At 40.4% G+C, this 22,597-nt stretch overlaps 1 protein-coding gene across 3 annotated transcripts in view; it reads right to left on the bottom strand.

Annotated features, from left to right (window-relative positions):
* Positions 1-22,280, bottom strand: part of PPP2R5C (protein phosphatase 2 regulatory subunit B'gamma) — a 102,908-nt gene extending 80,628 nt beyond the window's left edge. The window contains exons 1-3 of one of the 3 annotated variants that reach the window (XM_042466425.1): positions 21,951-22,280; positions 17,172-17,237; positions 5,380-5,539 (exon numbers count right to left, since the gene is read on the bottom strand). In XM_042466425.1, coding sequence (XP_042322359.1) covers positions 5,380-5,539; positions 17,172-17,237; positions 21,951-21,983 — 259 coding nt within the window. In that variant the 5' untranslated portion in view covers positions 21,984-22,280. The remainder of the gene's footprint in view (positions 1-5,379; positions 5,540-17,171; positions 17,238-21,950) is intronic. The other 2 variants (XM_042466427.1, XM_042466426.1) reach the window with 2 other exon arrangements.
* Positions 22,281-22,597: the final 317 nt, after the last annotated feature.

Raw genomic sequence — 22,597 nt, 5'->3', positions numbered from 1 at the left:
TATTATTATTATTATTATTATTATTATTATTATTATTATTATTATTATTATTATTATTATTATTAACCTTTATTTATAAAGCGCTGTAAATTTACACAGCGCTGTACATACAATCTTTTTAATTGGACGGTTCCCTGCCCTCAGGCTTACAGTCTTATTTGTGGATCAGACTTCTAACCGTATCACAAAGATGAAACAAATATAGGATTTGATTATACAGGTATGGACAGGTAAATCAGGTTTGGTTACTTTTTTATTACTACTCCCTAAAATATCAGATTCTGGGTGTTGTAATATAAAAAAGTAACAGTCCCAACTTCCAGATACTAGTGTAGTACGGTCCCAAATCCCAATATCAGGATTGCCTGTACCATTGTACTGTATTTCCAATTTTCATTTATGGTTGTGAAAGGTGTCCAGTGGAGATGGCTGATGGAAAGAGAATCAACTCATTTGAGATGTGGTGAAGGAGGAGAGGTATGTGGATACCCTGAACTGCAAAAAAACCAAAACCAAAACAAAACCCCAAAACAAACCAACCAACCAACAAACAAAAAACCACAAATAAATGGGCCCTAGAGCTAATCAGGTGTGAACTCTCCCTGGAAGCCAAAATGACTATCGTATTCTGGATATTATAATGAAAAGTCATGACGTACTAGAAAAGACAATAATGCTTGGCAAGGTGGAAGCCAGTAGGAAAAGAGACAGACCGCAATGCAAATGGGTAGACTCAGTCAAGGAAGCCATGGTCTCGAGTAAGCATGACTTGAGCACAGCTTTGATGACAGGGTGACTTGGAGGTCTCATTCATAGTGTCACTATAGCTTGAAGGTGACTAGACCCACAGTTAACAAAAAACAACGAACGGTTCCAAAACTCCATGTTTCAGCTCACTTGGTATATTCAAGACAAAAATCACATCCATAAAAGCTTTTATTATTAGAAATAAAATAAAACACATTTTAAGTAACTTCCCTCACATAGATTTCACATTTAATAATAATAAAATAATAATAAAATTTATTTCTATACCGCTTTTCCGCAGTGATCAAAGCGGTGTACATAGTAAAATTATTAAAACATAAAATTAAAACCACATTACATTAATTGCAATATACAATTAAAATCCAATTCATAGGTGTATGTAAGTGAGGGGGAGAAAAGGGGATCGAACATAACTTCAGTGAACATGGGTGAATGCTTGGTTAAAGAGAAAGGTTTTAAGTCTCTTTTTAAACAGTTCAAGGGAGGTAATGAGACGGAGCTCCTCGGGAAGACTATTCCAATGCTTGGGGGCCGTTACTGAAAAGGCCCTCTGAGAAGTAGTAACATATCTCGAAGTAGGGACTTCGAGCAAATTCTTCCCGGTTGTTCTGAGAGTGCGGGGCAGATTATATGGGGAGATGCGGTCCTTCAAGTAACTCGGGCCCAAGCCATTTAATACAATTAATTTCACACACCTGTCCAGTGTGTATTGTTTAAAGTCCTAGTGATTTCTTTTCAACTATTTGCATAAGTTTGTGCAAAATGCCTCCACAACCCCACCTCTGAGATGCTTCCACCATGCTGTACAACACATTGTACAGGAAGGTCCCCAGATAATCTGGAGAAGTTGAAGGGGGATCATTGGAGGAGAAGGAGGAGGGGACAAAAATTGTCCCACAGACTTTCTTCTTATTGCTTAAGGCTTTATCCTACACTGTCCAAGTTAAAAACAGAAGTGAATTAGAATTCGTTTTGAAGAATTTCCTTAGGACTACAGCGGGTTTTAATCTGAACAATTCTGTTCTCAAAATGATACAAATGTGAGTTGTGCCACATTTTCATTTAATGTTTAAATGTAAATTACACACAAACTTGAGAATCTGTGGAATTTGTGACTTTCTTTAAAAACAACAACACAAGGAGTGTTATAGTAACAAATAGTCCATCCTGGTAGGCAAGGAAGGGTCAATCAAACATATGTTCAACTGCATGGCAAGGATCGGATTATGGACAGGTAGATATGCAGGGTAAAGAAGTTTGCCCATCACATTTAAATGTTCTCACAATGCAAACAGTATTTACATGTTTCAAACATCTCATCAAGCATGGATAACAGGGAAAGCACACAGCCTTAGGAAACCAAAATCTATGCATGAAATTACTAATCCCAGTGAGTTCTATAATACAGTCACAGCCAGCCACTTCTCACAACTTAGTTAATTACAAGCTTTGAGGTATGGTAACTTTTGATAACCAGCAAAAAGCACATAAAACACCTACTTGCTAATACCTAAATCAAGCCCAGACAATCAAGTCGCATATTTAAAGTTCTACATGTGAGCACAGTATTCTCCATAAAGACTGGTTACGTTTACAGTGGCAAATCTGAACCATCTACCTTTGTAAAAATAGACTGTGGTGCTATAAGAAAATGCACTCATTCATCCCAGACACAACTTTCCCTCATTCACCATTGCTGCAGTTAAGCATCACCATGAGTATCTGCATATATCACAGTTACTACTGTGTAGTGACCCCTCTGATTTGTTGTTATGTTTCTTCCAGTAGGTTCCAAGGAACCTTTTGAAAAAACACCAAACAACTAGGCAACTCTTGATACAAAAGTTACAACACAATTCAACTAGACACCTACTCTTAAAAAAAAGTTAAAAATGCAAGTTAAAAGCAGTTTGAAAACACATACAAGATATGATAAAACAGAAAACACCCCCATTAAAAGCTCTGTTTTCCACAATATATTACAAACCAAAGACCTACTTAAATAAAAAGGTTTTTACCTGCTGGTGGAAGAAAAACAACAGGGAGAGGCCAACTGATCTCCCCAAGGAAGGGAGTTCCACAACTTGGAAGCAGCCACTGGGAAAGCTCTTTCTTGGGTTCTCACCAGGCATGCCTATGATGGTGGGTAGGGCAGAAAGAAAGCCTCCCCCACAGATCTTAAGAGTTCAACAAGGCTCATATAAGGAGATACAGTTTTTCAAATAGTCTAAAACCCAAGCTGTAGCATTGCTGTCCTTTTAGGCTGAGAGAGTGTGACGTGCCCAGCGGTTTTCCATGGCTGAGCAGGGATATGAACCTGGGACTCCTGGAATCCTAGTCCAACAGTCAAACCAATACCATGCTGTTTTAACAGGATTTAGAGTCAGCTTCATACCCTCCAATAAAACCAAGTTCAGCACTAGCGACCAGTCTGGATGGTCAAATTCAGTCCAGGTGAAGGAAAAGGTAGTGTGATCTTGCAGCACTTAGAAATATTAAATCCAACAATAAAAAGAAAAGGAAGAGGAACTTTTTTGTTGTTCTAATACAAAATTAGACATTCTGGGGAATGCTAAAAATGACCTCTGCTTTTTGTTATGAGTGAAATGCCATTTCAGACAAGGTGTTACATACTCAAAATATGATTTGTAAACAGTTTTATGTAGGACAGTCTATAGCACAAGAAAATGATTATCCTGTGTATGCTATAGAATCTTAAAATTTAATCTGATTTGTAAATATTTTATTAGACTTTAAGATTAGTACTGTATACAAACTGTTTCAGTTAACGAAGTACACTTTCTTTTGTTTACTAACAAATTATGATAGTTATTTTTTGATTTCTCCCCTTCTCAAGCAGCAATGGCAAAAATATAAATGTTTAAAGAAAAGAGTGCAGTATTTTACGTCCCTTGTATAGGGCTCATTCATAATCCTGAATTAAAAAATTATACTTTTTGAGGGCAACTTATTAAACTTATTGAACTAACATTTGTGTAGGCGTTTTTTTTTTGTCTTGGGAGGGATTTTACCCTTAAAGGTAGCTACTAAATACTTAAATAAGTATGGCACATGCTAAGTTATTAATGGTGCATTTTTATGTTGATAAAGTAGCAGTCCAAGTTTCAATTTAGGTTTAATAAATATTGTGTACAGTATGTACCGTATATACTCGACTATAAGTCGACCTCATGTATAAGTTGAGGGCAGGTTTTGGGGTCAAAATAATGGGTTTTGATATGGCCCATGGATATGTCAAGGGTAAAACTTAAGGGCATGTAACAAAGGATGTAAAGAACAGGGCAAAGGAAAACAATGCCAAAAAACGTACAAAATTCCAGCAAGCACCGTTTGTGCTCAACCTAAAGGCTGGATGGTTGAGAAAGTAGAGGAAAGTCAGGGCTTCCAGGATAGATTACACTCTTGGCTTTCACCAAGGGATGGTTTCTTTTTTATAAGAGGTAAGGCACAGTACTTACACTGACCTGTGGATAAATTGACTGAGGTTTTTGGGGTCATTTTTTTTAACTAAAGTTCTAGACTTATACATGAATATATACTGTATCTATTTTCTTCATCACCTCTATCTCTTCCCACACTGTCCAAAAAGGGGAATTATTCTTCCCACAGCTTCATAATTTTCCAAGAATTTTAAACCGAGCTTACTCCATACTGTTTACCACAATGGCAAAATACTCACTGCTGAATCTGCACCATCTCTTAAAACTAATTTAAGAATCAATGCCTCTTAAAGTAGTGAAAGACCTACTGGAAGCTGCTTATTGGCTGTGAAACATGAACACTCAGAATCTTCAAGATCCAATCCATACCCTCTAAAATTATTCTGTGTGTATGTTGTGTGTCTTCAAGTTGTTTCTGACTTAAAGTGACCCTGAGGCGAACCTATCAAGGGGTTTTCTTGGTAAGATTTGTTCAGAAGAAGTTTGCCGTTGCCTTCCCCTGAGGCTGAGAGCATATGACCTACCCAAGATCTCCCAGTGGGCTTCATGTCCAAGCGGGAATTCAATCCTGGCCTCCAGGGTCATAGTCCAATGCTCAAACCATTACGCCATGCTGGCTCCTAAAATTATTGAACAGCCTGAACATATTATAAAAGCTTAACTGTCGCGTTGAGTGCTGCAGTAAACTTGGTTCTGTATCAAGTACCTCCCTGAAGAAAATATCTGTAGAGTGACACCCAAAGTAGCTCTCAGTTAATTTGTTTTCAGGCATTAGGGCAGCACAACACTATCCCATGTGTTTTGGAATGTAATTTTCTGATAGTGCCCTGAGGCAACAATAGAGAGGGCATCTGTTAGCTGCATGTGCTGGGAGTGGGACTGGCTTGTTCTTCCTTCTCTCCATCAACAGCAGTTTATGCACAGCTTGACAAGTCACTCCTGAAACATGGGAAATTCACACTATCACATACTGCATTCAACACTTGTTGACTACATTCAACACTTGATCTTTGAGGAGAAACAGTCAGAAGTTTTGCTGTGCATGCCAAAATCCTTCTAAAACACAAGCTACAGTGGCAAAAAGGCTCCCACTCTTGCATTACCAATATGATTCATTGACAAGGATCATGGAAAGAAATATAACAAATACCTTTTAAAGCTGGCAGCTTTTGGAGTTCTCTGTTATTGTTAATACTAAATCTTGAAGAACTCTGTCGTTTCTCTTTCTTCACTACAGCTTGAGCAGGAGGTATTTTGATTTTAGATAACTGTGGTGTAGGCGGTATAGTATTTGATTTTTTGCATGTCACCTGTTCATAAAAAGTAAAGCAAAGCATAATTAGATTTCTAAAATGTAATATAATAGAGGCAACAATAGTTTTCGTTTCTAATGACATGAGTGGCCAAGCCTTATTTTTGGCCACTCATGTCAGTATTTAAACCTACACTGGAAAACCTAAAAGGGACACCAGCATGATGACAGGAGACAGACTCAGGAAGTTCCAACATAAACTGTAATAGCTGCTACATTCATGTCAAGATTCAGAAAGTAAACATCCTGGAGAAACAAAGCAATGATCACTGTTCAATTTGCTTTAGTAAGACTCTTTGTGAAGGTCTGATAAATAAGTTAGTAAAGGCTTCACTTAATATTTGATTTGCTTATTCACATTTCAGAAACACTTTGAAGTTCCCAGACTCACCTGCATGGTTCAACAAGATACATAAACTTTTTGAAAATGGTAGAAACTATGGTTGATGGCAACTGTAAGAGGACGTTTTTAGCTCACATGTGATTTCCATATTGATTTCTTGACCTCCATGTATTTTAGAAGTCACCATGATGCATTAGGCCAATCACCCACACTATTTCTTATTTAAAAGATTATTACTTTTCTTGCAATGATCTTGTATTTATTTTCTGACACACCTCACTGTCACCTTAATCTTCAATGTACATAAAAGGTATCAATCACCTATATACTATCTTGCATGTACCTGCAACCCAGTGCTTACATGCTAGAACTTTAAAAAATTCAGAAGTGAAATTGGACTAGCAGAGCCACCTCTCCTTTGTTTAATCCCTTCCCAAGGACTTTCAAGAACTGCAGAGGGAGAGTGCAGAAATCACAAATCCTCCCCACCTTCATCCTACTCAAACAACAAGGCCTTTACTTTAAAGGTCACTCTGGATCAAACCCAAGAATTCCTATTTCTCTACATGTTGGAGATGACAATGTTAATTGTTGCACACAATGCCCTCTGAATGTGCTACTTGGACTGTGTATGTATCCCCCCCATCCCTGCAACAATTGGTACCGTTTTCTCATCAACTAGCTACTACTTCACATATTTCAGCAGTGTATCTTCAACTGTCAAAATAGCTGTTTCTAGTTACAACTTTTTAATTTAGGGACTGCCAACTGATCACAAAGAAGTATCAGTAACCCACAATAGCTTTAAAAAAATTAATCATGCTGTAAGCTATATGCTTGGAAATGAGGTAAAGCACTAGGCAATTTCAAATTTTCTTGTATTGTCCTTAAATGCATACCCTAAAAAGGAAAAGGCCACTTACTAATCTCATTTTTGTGAGGCCCATCTCATTCCTCATTTCCCTAATTAGGGTTACCATAACTGTCTACTAAAACCCAGGACAAAATGTAGGACAAAATCTAGACCAAACTGTAGGACAACTGCAGGACAAAACTCATCCCAAAATGTAGGACAGTTAAGGTCCTCATTTTTCTTAAATGCCCTACATTTTGGGCTGAGTTTTGTCAGGTAGTTGTTCTACAGTTGGGTCTAGATTTTGTCCTACATTTTATCCCAGGTTTTAGTGGACAATTATGGCAACCCTACGGCTACATTTGATGGTCTTCAATCATCCAAGCACTTCACCAACAGCTGTGGTTTTCTAGCCAGAAAACACTTGTACAGTGTGCCCGCACCAACCGCAGGCTTGCCATCCATGGATTTGTGTTTCTGCAAATGGCAAACCCTGGCTTTTAAAACTGATGTGTATGCATGTGCGCCCATTGAAAACAACAGGATTTGATAGCATTTTTTGCTATCTGTTGGAGGGGTGAGGGGGTCCAGAACAGATCCCCCATAGATAGCAAGGGACCACTGTACTGTATAGATCAGGGAGGATTGGATCAGGCAGATGCTTTCAGGTACCAAACTACTGTAGTTTCTGTACAATAGAATAGTAATTGGGAATAGATAACAGGGTGAGTAACAGAAGATTTCAGACCCAAACTTGCTCTCCAGGGCCCCACCATAGGGCCACTCTTAATTATGCATTTTTTTTGGGAAACAAACAGCAGCCAAAAATTCATTTCGGGGGGAAAAACAACCCATCACACAGACATTAATAGCAAGTTATCCAAGTCCATATGATGGAGGAGCACTTACAAATATTTTGAGGCTATATGCCTCAGATTTTGATGGATTATTGCTGTCCAGTTTTTTAGCTGCAGTGATATTGTGGAAGTGTCTCATTCAAACATCTGGGATAGACATCTCCCCAATTAAGGGACTTAAAAAAACAAAATGGTACTGGAACCAGAGGGTGAGTACTTCCAGACCATGTTATTTCAAGACAAATGGCAGGATTTTATGAGGAATTTCACCAATAAAGGGAACTAATTTGGCCACTTGGGACCTTTGTTATATAATTATGTGTGTTTAGATGGTAATTACTATGGATCATCGCATCCAAGGTAGCAAGAATGCACAGACTCCACTGTCTGGTGAACCTTTTATAAACAATGAAGAAGCAAAAAGCTGACCAATTCTTTACCAGAAGGACAATTTAGAAAAATGTTTTCTGACTATTCCTATATATATTGGATATTAATGCTTAAGAATATTCCCATTTATATTGGATATTGATCTAATTGTCCTATCAACATGCATTTTGCTATGTCAGAAAAAATGGTATGACAATTTTCTAAGATAAAAAAATAACAGAATTATTACTGGAAAAGAAGGTCTGTATTTTTGGTTGGATATCATGGCTTCACAAGGCACTAAAAATTTCACTGTGAGAAAAGAAAATATTTATGAAAACTACAAATGAACACAATGAATAACAGCAAAACTGCTTTCATACCTATGAAGCTCAGTGTGAAATGATCATTTTTCAAAGTGTGTGGTTTTCAATAGTCCCCAACTAATACCAACAATGAAAATGGAATATTTTTTTAAAAAATGTAAATGTCTACTCTATAGTCTAAAAACCACAAAAATTGTAATTTGTGCTATACTGAAATTTGAAAAATAAATCATTATTCTGTAGGCTTTGGTTATTAACTGATATTTAGTTTAAGACCTTTGGCTTAATATAATCAGGATATTCATATTAATATCATCATAGTATAAGTTTAAGAAATCTTGAAAAATTGAGCTGAGGAATACAGTGAATGAATGCCTCTGACAAGGTTTATTCAATAAACAAAATGAGTTACTGTATATACTCAACTATAAGTCAACCGGATGTATAAGTTGAGAACAGGGTTTGGAGCGAAAATTATGGATTTTGATATGACCCATAGATAGAAGGTACAACTTAAGGACACGTAGCAAAGAATGGGATGGTTCCTTTTTTGATGAATGTTGAAATATAGTACTTACATTGACCTTCTCAGATAAGTCGACACATAAAAGTAAAAAACAATCAGAGATTGAAACATGAATGAAGACAGTGAGTTAGAAAGAGATAGATGATAGTGAAGAAACTGGTAAGGCATGGGTTGACAGGGTCAGGAAAATCTGCCTGAAGTTAAATGACAGCTGCTTACTTTTACAGTATGTGAATAAGACTGACCGTACTGTGTTATCTTACAACATATTTCTATCGTATAGACCAGTGATGGCAGACCTATGGCACGCATGCCAGAGGTGGCACTCAGAGCCCTCTCTGTGGGCACATGTGCCGTCGCCCCAGCACAGAGTTTGCTAGAGTTTGTTACTAGAAAGCCAGAGAGACATGGCATTTTGCAATAAATAAGTGGGTTTGGGGTTGCAGTTTGGGCACTCGGCCTCCAAAAGGTTCACCGTCACTGGTATAGACTGAAAATGCCAGGGAGTTTAATAGGCCTTTTATTCCCAAGTAAATAGAGACTCTATAGCAAGAAGTTGACGGAAAGAATCAGCACAGAATGCACAGCATCCTCCATACAAATCTATATGAAAAACCAGTTTGGTATTTAACATACTGACTGCAATCCCAGGGGATGGGCAACATAAATGACAAACTTGTACAAAAAACAAAAGAAAACAAAACAAAAAAAACCCCTACAGAAACCAAGTGAACCTCATAAACTTTTGGAATTCTGACTGATTTGACTTTTAGCACAACCGCCATGATGCCAAAGGCATCACAGTCACTATCTATGTAAATAGCAACCTGCTTTATCTCTTGCAGGAGAGGCTGTTTTGTGGAGACATCTTTTGAGAGGAAACCTATAATTAATAATACAAGAAAATGACTTCGTCAGTATCTGCTTCTCACTAGCTCCTGCTTAAAGGTGAAGAAAACTGGCTCCATATAAAGAAACTAGCTAATGAGTTTTTCAGCCTAACTACAAGACACCAGCTGAGAACCAGCTGAACTAGGAAACTGGGAAACCAGGGTTCAAATCTCCCCACTCAGCCATGGAAACCCACTGGATAACCTTGGGCAAGTCACATTCCTTCAGTCTCAGAGGAAGGCCATGACAAACCCTCTCTGAATAAATCTTGTCAAGACAACTTCATAGGATTTAGCCTTAGGGTTGCCAGAAGTTAGAAACAACTTGAAGGCAAAACAACAAACAAGAAACTAGAATCTCCGCACTTTTGTCTGTCTAGTTAGTATCTCTACATTTGAGCAATGCATAAAGGTCTATTGTTGAAATGTGGCTCAGACCACATTATTGATCTAGGGTACTTCCAGGTACAGTATCTGTTTGCCACAGCAATCACAGTGTTTTTCTAAGTGAGACTTGAAATGAATAAGATTACCAAATATCATAACTAGACAGATGGAGAATGAGCTCTGCTCTAAACATTGTTCATCTAACCCAGACAGAAGAAATAACATTGATGTTAATGTAGAGGTCACTCCAAATTACACAGGAATTTTGTATGTCTTGTCTTGGTATTCTAGTTGCTGAAGAACATCAATTCTATGGGTATCACTCATACTGTTCCTAGAGAGCCATGCCATTTCAGTAATTCTGCATGCCATAATGGATGAAATTGTATGAATTAATATTGGTAAAGAAGCTGCAGAAAACAATGCAGGATGGGTAACTTTTCTAAAACTGCTTGATATTATGGTAGCCCTAGCATCTATAAATAGCAACATGAATGTGGAACAAGCAATGATCAGTTAAACTGTCTTGGAGGTACAAGATGGAATCCTGTCTATTAGTCACAACTACAGGAGACCCACTGAATAAATTGTTAAATGATGAGAAAACACATAGGTAAATCAAACTGATTAAATGGCTGCACTGTAGTTAGGATTAACAACAGGATTTGGGCCACGGTGTGTAAAGTAATACTTTCTAAAATGATCTGAACTGCTGCTATAAAAATCAGATAAAGAAGCAATTCTGTAAGGGAAATAAATAAATAAAATTTTAAAATGCTTAATAATATTTATGTGCCTACTGTTTTATACCACACCTACTACATTCTGTTCTCATACTCCAAATAAGCAATTGCAACCTGTTCTCCATAACGCACACACCCACAATCACATGGATAAACAGAAGAGTTAACAAGGCTGTACAAGGACATAGTCACAGTAATTCCCACGATCATGGTAGCTAGAAAAAGTACTACAACATTGGCAGAAATCATTGTCAATTGTCCCTTGAGCTCAGCCTGGTTCACTTTTCATTTTTCCCTACAACTGCAGGCATGTGCATGCATGAAAGCGGCTTGCAGCAGCATGCATTAAAAAACTGAACAAGGCTTTGAAATTAAAAGGACTGACTGCAGATGTTTCAGATCTTTTAAATAACAAATGACCCAATAGTCTCCTTCCCCCAAGTTTTTAAATTTCCTTGAAAGCTTTATATCTGTATATATCTTCTGAAGTGTATCTGTTTGGCTGGAAGCTGAAGCCAGTCTTCTCTCCTTGATAAGTTTCACAGATGGTGGTTCAGAACAGTCCTACACCACTGGACAAATAAAATCAAAACACAGTAAGAAAAGTACTAACACTGATAAGCTTCAATTTAGTTCCTAAAATCATTTTTTTGAATAAAATCCAATAATTTTTTTGGGGGGGGGCATATAAAAAGTATCTCACCTGCAGCTACTAAAAATTCCCTCATGTGATTATCAGAATGTACAAGGGATGGTACACAACTACAGACTTTTGTGTTTGAATGCTTGAGGGCAAAGTTGACCTCCACAAATTCAACAAAAAGTATTTCTTATATTAATCTGATCCCATCAGAAATGGTGAACACCACCACCAGTGTTTTCTTAAAGGAAACAATACAGTATAAGTAATTTTACTAGTCACATTTTATTTCCTTCCTACCTATTAGAAGAAATAAAAAGATATGTTAAGAAATTTGGCAGCTCAAAAGTAAATGGCTTCCTCAACTGTGCATATGCTGCCTCAATTTTAGGAAGCTCCTTGTAAGCAATCCTTTTGCTGATTTGAAGGCAAACACAGAACTTAACACTTCTGTTCCATCACATGAAGGAAAAAAAACTCATCACAAAATTTCAGAGAACCATTACTCAGAATTATTTAAGAAAATTTCTGTGGGGCTTCTTGGATTGTTTCAAGTAGGTTTGGGAGTGCAGAGAAGGAACCCTGATAAATGCCTGTACTGCAGCCACTCACTCACAATCCACAAGGTTGCAAGTTCAATACCAGCGAAAGGGCTCAAACTCGACTCAGGCTTGCATCCTTCCGAGGTGGCTAAAATGAGTACCCAGATTGTTGGGGGCAATTAGTTTATACTTTGTAAACCGCTTAGGGAGTGCTTAAGTGCACTGATAAGCGGTATAGAAATGTACTTGCTATTGCTACATAATGAGAACTGTAGTTTTAAAAATGCACTTATGACAACCAGATATCCCACTGGAAATGTGCAAGACTCTGATGGATGAATGACAATGAGGTCAGAATGAGACATACAACTGCTACCAAAAACTGCAGTGGTGAATTTCCTGCTCTTCTCCTGATATTTGGTAATACAAAACATATGACACATCATTTGTGGGCTTGCTCACTTAAGCTTCCCTTAATTAGCCAATCAGGAAATCTCACAGCATTGCTATACTAGACATTGCTGAGAAAAGAAAAATAACATGAAGCAATCAGCACAGCAAAAACAAAGACGTAATTTAGGAATCAGCAAAGCAGCAGTTATGGCATGTAGTTCTTGTCTAACACAGTATACAACTTTGGCTATGAATCCACTTTTGTTTAGACTTCAAATAGGGCAGTCTCATGGCACATACATGTTGCGCTGGGTAGCCCTGACCTAAGGCTATCCAGAATAAGCATGACACACACAACCTAGCCATTTAACCACCACTTTCAAATATACAAAGAAAGCAATGTAAAAATAAGCACGAGCAGTACGACGATAAGGTTTACACAAGGGCTCTATAAATAAAATGTTTGAGGGATGTTCTTCAAACAAAGGACTGTCTCTATTCTTCACAATCTGGCTTTTTTCACAAGAACTTGAAATAACAACACATGCAAATAAACTGCTAGATACAGAGCTCCAAGATGATATTTTCCAAATTAGCCAAAAGTACAGTATGTAAGACAGATATTCAAATGGGGAGGAGGAGAGGCAATGTTGGGAACAATGGGCCTTGAACAGTCCCTTTCTGTCCCTTTTACTGGACAGAATATCTACTTGACTTTTAAACTAAATAACTTCAGTCCCTTTCATGGTACAGATATTAACACTAGCTGAATAGATATATGCTTTGGAGATACTGATGAATGTAATCAAGAGCTGATGGTAAGGAAACTAATTGAAGCCAGCTTCTATATTTGACTTTTTGATTATGCTGCTTCACACTGTGCACAGGTTGTGCTGATTCTATTATCTAGGGAGCATCCAACTGCTTGGTTTTCTACAAGATTCACTACTTCTCAGCCAATAGATATTGCACTGGTAGAACTTCGCATTGGACAGCACACCAAAGAGTAAGTTAGCATGGAGTTTGTAAGGTCTTTATAGCATGTTCATAGTCTTTCAGGATGTGATCATAGAAGAAGATTACTTCATTCTGTGGACCAAGAAAAATTCCACTCCCCAAGCTCATAGTATAGTAACTAGCATATTCTGGTTAAAAATGTATGGAAAAGAATATCAAATCTGTACCAACTCCATATAGTTATTCTGCCAATAATAAATTATGTGCTGAGATACATCAGTGCTTAGTTCTCATGGTTTTAGCCACTACACAGTATCATCCATGGATGCTAACCACAGCACATATAGAGTCACATCTCAGCCAGTGCTCTCATTCAGTTCTCTTTAGCAACACAGATTTTTTCTCTATAACTTCTTTTTGCAGATCAATGGCTTAAAGTTGCAGGAAACCACATATTCTCTTTTGTGTTAAGTTTTGCTGCAGGTAAAAGCTACAGAATTTTGCATGTATCCTTTTCATGGTAGCTGCTGTACAGAAACTTAGGGTCACAAAGGATTTTCTAAATAAATTTTCTGCAGTTCGCCAAAGGCTGAATTTGCAAGTGAAATACATCGGCTCTTGGTATCCGTTCCAGACACTCTCCCTCCCCCTCGGCAGATACCAAAATCTGCAGATGCTCAAGCCTGCACTGTCCCAAATGAGGGGTGTGTGCCTGTGGTCACAGCATTAGAGACAGCCTGTTGTCCTGTGGCAGTGCATGCACGTGGCTGCATTGCCATTAATTTTCGTTATCTCCCATGGTGGTGCAACCATGAGCACGCACTGCCATGGGGGACAACTGCAGGCTTGCCGTCCATGGATCCTTGAATCTGCGGATGACAAGTCCACAGATACCAAAGGCCAACTATACATCATGTTCCTAAACATAAGATTTTCCAACATGCAAACAGGAGGCTGTGAATTTATCAGAGGATGACAAAGAAACTATGCTTTTCTTTAATATGCACAGAAGTTAATCTTCCATACACCCAGACTGCTGGGCAGCAGGACAGATGCCACTATTAGTTCTAAACTTTGCTCACAAACACAGCTTCTGGACCCACTGAGTTGATTCTGGTTTGACTAACAATAAATTTGTGTTGACATCACATGCAAGTTATGCTGAAAATAAGGTGGGGCTATAGTGAATCTATGCTAATAGCACACACAAAGAATAATGTGAGTGGTACACAGCACCACATGAAAATCTTTCAGATGCTACTTGCCTCAGCATCAGAGTATCTGGAAACTTTCAATACTTTGGAACTTTTAAAAAGTTGTTGTCTATGGTTTTTAACTATTTTTAAAAAGTCATAACAGCTATGCATTCATGGTCTACTAAACCTAATACTTCAGTACACACGTACGTACAGATGCGAGAGTTGGACAGTAAAGAAAGCAGACAAAAAGAAAATTAACTAATTTGAGATGTGGTGCTGGAGAAGAGTGCTTAGGATATCATGGACAGCCAAAAAGACAAACAAATGGGTCCTTGAAGATATTAAGCCTGAAATCTCTTTGGAAGCCAACATGGTCAAACTGAGGCTGTCGTACTTTGGCCACATAATGAGAAGGCACAGATCACTAGAAGATACAATGCTAGGAAAAGTAGAGGGTAGTAGAAAGAGAAGAAGACAATACGTCAGATGGATAGACTCAATCAGGGAGGTCATGGACATGAAATTGCAGGAACTAAGCAGAGCAGTGGAGGACAGGGGATCGTGAAGATGTCTCATCCACAGGGTCACCATGAGTTGAGGTTGACTCAGGAGCAGTTAACAACAACAACAAACGCACAAACACACATTTTTTATTTTGAAATCTAAAAAATGAGGCAAACTATAGTTTTACACATGAAAACCTAAGATTATTTCTTTTCCAGAGATAATAAGTGGGAAAAGAGTATCTCTTGTTTTACGTTAAGATATACACCTTCAACACTGAAGAACATGATGCAGAAAGATAGTTATTCCATAGTCTATTGTTTTGGAATTTAAAATTTATTCTCATACTCTATGCCTGTGAAGAAATGAAACTAAAATCAATAAGAAATAGCTAGAGCTGCTGAGATTGTATTTAAATGGCTCTCAAAGAAGTATGATTTGCAGACATAGGCCTGTTACAGACTGCCAAAATAAAGCGCTTCGGGTCTCTTTGGAGGTATGCTATTTAAATGATGCATGTATCCTAAGAATCCGGAGCTGCACCAAAAGCTGCACTCCGGTGCTAGGAATGGGGGTGGCTTGGTGCGACCTCCGGACACTTAGGACCCATGCATCATTAAATAGCATACCTCCAAAGAGACCGAAGCAGCTTTATTTTGGCAGTCTGTAACAGGCCATAGTCATGTTAGTCTGGAATATCAGTATGCAAAGGGATCTTGCAGTACCTTTGAGACTAACTGTGTGAAAGATGTGGTAGCATGAGCTTTCGTAGACTTGGTCTACTTCCTCAGATGTGTGAAGATTCATGTGGAAGTAGAACAAGTCTAGGAAAGTTCATGCTGCAACTTTTTTCACACAGTTAGTTTCAAAGGTGCTACAACCCCTGGAAAGTAGTATGATGTTTAGGATAGGAAAGATGGTTTCAGCATATCTTTTTATTAAACCAAGAGATGGTTTAAAATAGTACTCAGCAGAATTTAAATGGCATAAGTCATTCCTTATTGCTGGGCCGAAAGCTATTATAGAGAGTGTGAATGGATGAAGGAACAGATAAACATGGCATTTACTAAGTATTTCAAAATCAGGTAGAAAGAAAGCCTACCAATAATAATCTTAGCTTTTATCTTGTACTTTTTTTTGGTAAGTATTCAAAGCATTTCCTGCGAATGATGATAATATAATAATAGTTTATTTATATACCGCTATTCCAAAGATCAAGCGGTGGACAGGCAAGTAAGCTAATTTGCCCCCAACAGTCTGGGTACTCATTTTAGCTTGGGCCCTTTTGCTGGTCTTGAACTCGCAACCATGTGGTTTTGAGTGAATGGCTGCAGTACAGGCATGTAACCACTGCGCCACCAGGGCTCCTCACAAGAACCCTTCAATATTCTTGTAAGGTAGGCCTGCATTATTATCAACATTATTTTAGATTTCAGGAAAGAGGAACTTGGGGAATAAGTGTGAAGGCAACGGCTGGCAAACTGTTGTGCTCCAGATGTTGTTGGACTGCAACACCTATCAGCCCCAGACATTACACCCAATTATAAGGGATTATGGCTACCACAGTCCAAGATCTGGAGAGTGACAAGTTGCCCATCCCTGACCCAAGGCTACTTAGAATGTTTATTGCCAAGGTGAAACAAAATAGTAGCCTTCCCAGTTCCCAGCTGATTTCTTATCTGTCAGTTTCTTCAGAATGAACTGAAAATTCTTGAGTAAAGATTTTATTGAACACACAACATTGCCACTTTTTACAAAATAAGAAAGGCTTACGGTGGGCCCTCCCCTTATGTGGGGGATCCGTTCTGGACCCCCCCGTGTAAGGGAAAATCCGTGTATGCTTGCGCCCAATAGGAAACAATGGGTTGTGTGCATGCGGCGGCGAAGTGCGTGCCATTGTTTATATTGTCGTGCGGCTTCCACGAAAGCAGGAAGCCACATATGGCGCAGGCGCACTGTACTTATTTTTTATAAATTTGTAATGGCTGGCGATTCCAGGAGAAGTGAGAAGCCGTGAATAACATGTACTGTACCAACAAAGGAAATCTTAAATATTCTAGAATATCAGCAGTTTTTTTAAAAAAATAATAATATCATTTACCTCAATATCCAGGTTATCTTGCACATCTTTGCTACTTTTCCCACTTTTCCCTGCTTTTGGAGGTTCCTGGAATTTACAGAAAAAAATAAATAAATGTCAAGCAGGAACAGAAACAGAGCACAATTTTTGTTAAAGCTCCCCTTTCTGAGTAAAATGAAACATGCATAATAGAACCAAGAGAAAATTGGCCTCTGTCTATTCTCAGCAAGCAGCGTAGTTTTAAAAGACAAAGGAAACTATCTCAGTACAAGTCAAGGCAAACATGCAATAGTTTTAAAATAGCAAAGGAGGTTCTCAGAAAAAGAACAAACAGGGGAGCATGGTTCATTGAAAGCCGAAGCAAGTAGGGCAATCAGATGAAGCTTTCTAATTTGTAAAAACAGTGTAGCAATTTTAACAGGCACACTGAGTTCTGAGAAACATCACTCCCTGCAGAATTTTAAAAGCAGGTTTGATAGTCACAGCTGATGTTGATGAATGTCAGAGACTCCTGTAATAGCAGACTTTTAACAAGTGATGACACCACTTCCAGTAAAGGAATTCTGAGGTCTAGTTTACACTTGGTCTCCATGCATAAGTTCTACTTATGTTCACAGTGAAGATTCCCTGCACCATGTGGTGGACAGGTTTCCCACTGCATGTAGGACAGGGGTAGGCAACCCTTTTGAGCCGGGGGCAGGGTTGCTGTCCCTCAGACAACTGGAGGGCCAAAGCCAAAAAATAAATAATTAAATAATTTAAAAAAAATTAAATAAATAAATAAATAAACCAGGACAAATGTAGGACAACATTTTCAAATGGAAGGCACTTTTTAAATAAAAAATGGAGGACATGCGAAAAAATCTGCTGATTTATTAAAAAATGTTAAGATAAATGCATGTTTCTGAGGCTTCTATAGACAATTGCCCCACCATGCCCCTCGAGCGAGACGCCAAAGGCCCCGGCGGCAGGACCGGGCTGGGGCCGGTCCCAAGGCCTCGCCGGGCCGCATCCGGCCCGCGGGCTGCAGGTTGCCTACCCCTGATGTAGGAGATACAGCTAACTTTGAATGGTGAAAGGGACCCAAAGGATAGCTTACTATGCCACTGTATGTTCCTCCTTCTAGAACATAGCCATATAGCCCGAAAAACCCATAAAAAACTACTTTTGAATTGTTTGCCCAGAACTGGACACAGTATTCCAGGTGAAGCCTGAGCAAAGCAGAATATAGTGGTACTATTACTTCCTTTGATCTAGACACTACACTTCTATTGATGAAACCTTGAATTGCATTGGCTTTTTTAGCTACTGCATCACACTTCTAGCACTCTATAACACAGCTGACAAATAGAACCTAAGTTAGCAGCCATTATACGACACCTGGACCCCTCATCCCCCAATATATTTCTTTTATCAATATACAGTCCTCCTTCCGTTCTTGCGGTCTTCGGACTCATGTCCCTCGCTTATGTGTGAGGGATGAACGGAGGGAGAATGAATGGGGCATGGGCCCCTACTCCTATATCCAAGTCAATGGGGCTTGAATATAGGTGAAACTCCGTTTTGGCAAGGGGGTCCGGAATGTATCCCCCGTGAAAAAGGAGGGCTGACTGTATTTCTTTTTTGAGATTTACTAGGTCCAAAAAAGGCTGCAGCAGACCAGCGGGATAACATCATAGCGATGCTTAAAAGTAATAAAATACACAGTACAATAAACACACCCAAATTCTGAACAGATGTGGAGATGCTACATGGAATTCAACAGTATAGGGAGCTGTTAAGTGGAAGAAGGGCCCTCTGTTCTAGTGTTTCCACTAAAATAAACTGCTAGGAATGCCTGTAAAAGGCCAGGTCTCTGCCTCAACTAATCTGTCAGCTAGGAAACAAAGACTTAAATCCAACTGTCCCCACCCCAGAAATTTGATAAATCAACTATTAGTGCTATTGATTCAGTGGGTCTGCTCTAGGGCTAAAAACAGGATTTAGGACAAAAGCCTCAAGTTAGCCTGATCCTATGTAAGTTTATGCATGACACTGAGCAATAATAAGACCCCCAATTTTACACGCATACGATTACAACATTACTTAAAATTATGCCTAAATGCCGTTTCTTTCAGAATGACTAGGCCTGTCTCAAGCTATAAATAGGATTTCCTACTTGAACAGGAGACAGCATGTTAAACCTTAACATTTATTTTAATTGCTTGCTGGCACCTTTGCAACTACTACAGCAGAGAGTCAACCCCCAGAAAAATGAGAAAAGTATTGGTAAGGTAGGTACACGCTCCCTTTAAATGCCGTAAGTTTTGATTCCACCTTGTTAACTCCGCTGGGGAGGTTTTCTGCCCTTAGTTACGCCAGTCTTAACACGTGCACACGCACACACACACACAATATTCTTAACAGAATAAACAATAAAGCCACAATAAATCACCCACAATAAACCTATCACTCTTTACCAAGAGAACAGTCAACATATCTAGAAAACTATCTCAACAGTAACAACTTACAGAAAGGGGTAGCTGTGTTTCAAGTCTGCTCCAACAACAACAAAAAGTCTTATAGCACCTCACAAAGACAAACAGATTGAAAGCTTATGCCACAATAAATCTATCAGGCCTTAAAATGCCACAAGGGTCTTTGTTGCTTCCCCCTCAAAGTACTATCCTTTTGCAATGGAGGAGGGAGAAGATCAGGAAGAGCATAGGTAAGTAGGTATTTGTAAAGAGTGTGTCTTTGTGTGTGTTATACACTCCCAAGTATCACAAGTGGGAGAAGCACATCCAGGAACACCATCTTTCACTAGCGTAATAGACTGGGTAGGTAGATATATGTGTGGGTGTGTTATACATTCCCAAGTATCACAAGTGGGAAAGGGTCATCACCAGGAACACCACCTTTTTCCTAGTGTAACAGTGTAAGAAGGCGTGTGTGCATGTATCTGTGGGTGTGTCTGTATGTGCTATACACTCCCAGGTATCACAAGTGGGAAAGGATCACACCAAGGAACACCATCTTTCACTATTGTAAGACAGTAGGCAGATATTTATATTGGTGTGTGTGTGCTAGTTATACACTCCCAGGTATCACAAGTGGAGAAAGGATCTCACCCAGGAAAACCACCATTCACTAGTGCAAGAGAGTAGGTAGGTATTTGTATTTGGTTGTGCATGTGTGTTATACCCTCCCAGGTATTGCAAGTGGGAAAAGATCACACCCAAAAATACTAGTGCAAGAGAGCAGGCAGGTATTTGTGTGTGCGTGTGCGCACCTGTGTGTGTTACACATTCCCAAGTATCACAAGTGGGGGAAAGATCCCACCCACTTTCCACTAGTTTAAGAGGTAAGTATTTGCTGTGTAAGAAGTAGGCAGGTATTTGTGTGTATGTGTGCCTGTGTGCATTTGTGTATTACACCCTCCCAAACACAACTTTTACTAGTGTAAGAGAGCAGGTAAGTGTGCACGTGTGTGTACATGCGCCTGTGTGTTATACACTCCTAGGTATCACAAGTGGGAAAGGATCACACCTAGGAACACCATCTTTCGCTAGTGCAAGAGTAGGTAAGTATTTATATTTGTGTGTGCACGTTACACACTCCCAGGTATCACAAGTGGGAAAAGCTGACACCCAGGAACACTACCTTTCATTAGTGAAGAAGTATTTGCCCTGTAAGAAGTAGGCGGATTTGTGTGTGTGCGCGCCTATGTGCACAGGTGTGTTACACACTCCCAAGTATCACAAGAGGGGAAAGGATCCCACCCTGGAACCCCACCTTTTACCAGTGCAAGAGAGTAGGTAGGTATTTATATATTGGTTGTGTGTGTGTGTGTTATACACTCCCAGATATCAGAAGTAGGAAAAGGATCGCACCCAGGTACACCACCTTTCACTAGTGTAAGAGGTAAGTATTTGTAATGTAAGAAGTAAGCAGGTGTTTGTGTGTGCCTCTGTGTGTTAAACACTCCCAAGTATCCCAAATGGGCAAAGATCCCACTCAGAAACACCACTTTTCACTAGTGCAAGAGAGTAGAGGTGAGTGTGTGTGTGTGTTACACACTCCCAAGGACCACAAGTGGGAAAAGGTCCCACTCAGGAACAGCACCTTTCACTTATGGAAGAGAGTAGGTGTGTGTATTACACACTCACAAGTGGAAAAGGATCCCACCCAAGAATCCCAGCTTTCACTAGTGCAAGAGGTAAGTATTTGTAGTGTAAGAAGTAAGCAGGTATTTGTGTGTGCCTGTGTGCGTAGGTGTGTTACACACTCGCAAAGATCACAAGTGGGAAAAGGTCCCACTCAAGAACACCGCCTTTCACTAAGGCAAGAGAGTAAGAGTGTGTGTGTGTGTGTGTGTGTGTTAGTTACACACCCTCAAGAAACTAGGTGTGTGTGTGTGTGTGAGAGAGAGAGACACACTCCCAAGCGGGCAAAGGTCCCACCAAAGGTCCCCACCTTTCACTAGTGCAAGAGAGTAAGTGTGTGTGTTACACACCCACAGGAAAGTAGGTGTGTGTGAGAGAGAGAGACACACTCCCAAGCGGGCAAAGATCCCACCCAGGGACACCCCCTTTCCCTAGTGCCAGAAGGTAGCCGTGTGTGAGAGAGAGAGACACACTCCCAAGTGTCCCAAGCGGTGAGAGAGAGATCCCAGCCGGGGGCAGCCCTTGGGTGAACCAGTCTTTCCTGGGACCCGGCCCTCCTCCTCCTCCTCCTCCTCCCCTGAGGGGGGTCCCCACCGGAGAGGCTCCCTCCTGCCCCGGGGCCCCTCTCCCTCTCCCGGGGGCTGCTGCTGCTGACCTGGCTCTTCTCCTTCTTGTTTTTATTCGGCATGGCCGGCCGGGGGTTGGGGGGCTGCTGGGGGCCCGCCAGGCCGGGGAGTCGGAGCCTCGTCCCGCGGGAGAAGCCCGGCTGATGCTCCCCCTCCCCGCCCCTTCGCCTTCACAAGCGGCGGAGGCGGCGGCGGCGGCCACTAGAGTCCCGCTCCCTCCTTCCCTTCCTTCCTGGTTCCGCCGCGCAGGACCCTTCCCTCTCCGTGTGCCTCGGTCTTCCGTGGGCGAGAGCCAGGCCTCCTCCTTCCTCCCTTCCTTCTCTCAGCAGCAGCAGCACTAGCCCTAGTCTCAGTCAGTCTCTACGCGCCCGGCTTCACGGCGGGGCTCCCCAGGCGCCTCCCCATTGGCTCCCCGGAGTCACGTGGGCACCAACGTCCTCCGACGCCTCCATTTCCCGCCCGGGCCTTTCGCCTCTCTCTCAGTCTCAGCTGCATTGGCCTCACAGGGAGGACCAGGAGCAGGGCCCTCCCTCTGGAGTGCCCCAGGCCTCAGGAAGGGAAGGGAAGGGGAAGGCAGAGGGACTCTTGCCCCGCTCTCCCCCCCCCCGCCTCAGGTCGCCTCTCAGGACGGGGCGCCCAGGGAGGCCACGTCTGAACGGGGGATGCGTGTAGAATG

The sequence above is a fragment of the Sceloporus undulatus genome, chromosome 1 (genome assembly GCF_019175285.1).
Source record: "Sceloporus undulatus isolate JIND9_A2432 ecotype Alabama chromosome 1, SceUnd_v1.1, whole genome shotgun sequence".
Classification (NCBI taxonomy): Eukaryota; Metazoa; Chordata; class Lepidosauria; order Squamata; family Phrynosomatidae; genus Sceloporus; species Sceloporus undulatus.
The sequence above is the reverse complement of the archived record's forward strand: the minus strand, read 5'-3'. Positions and strand labels throughout refer to the sequence as shown.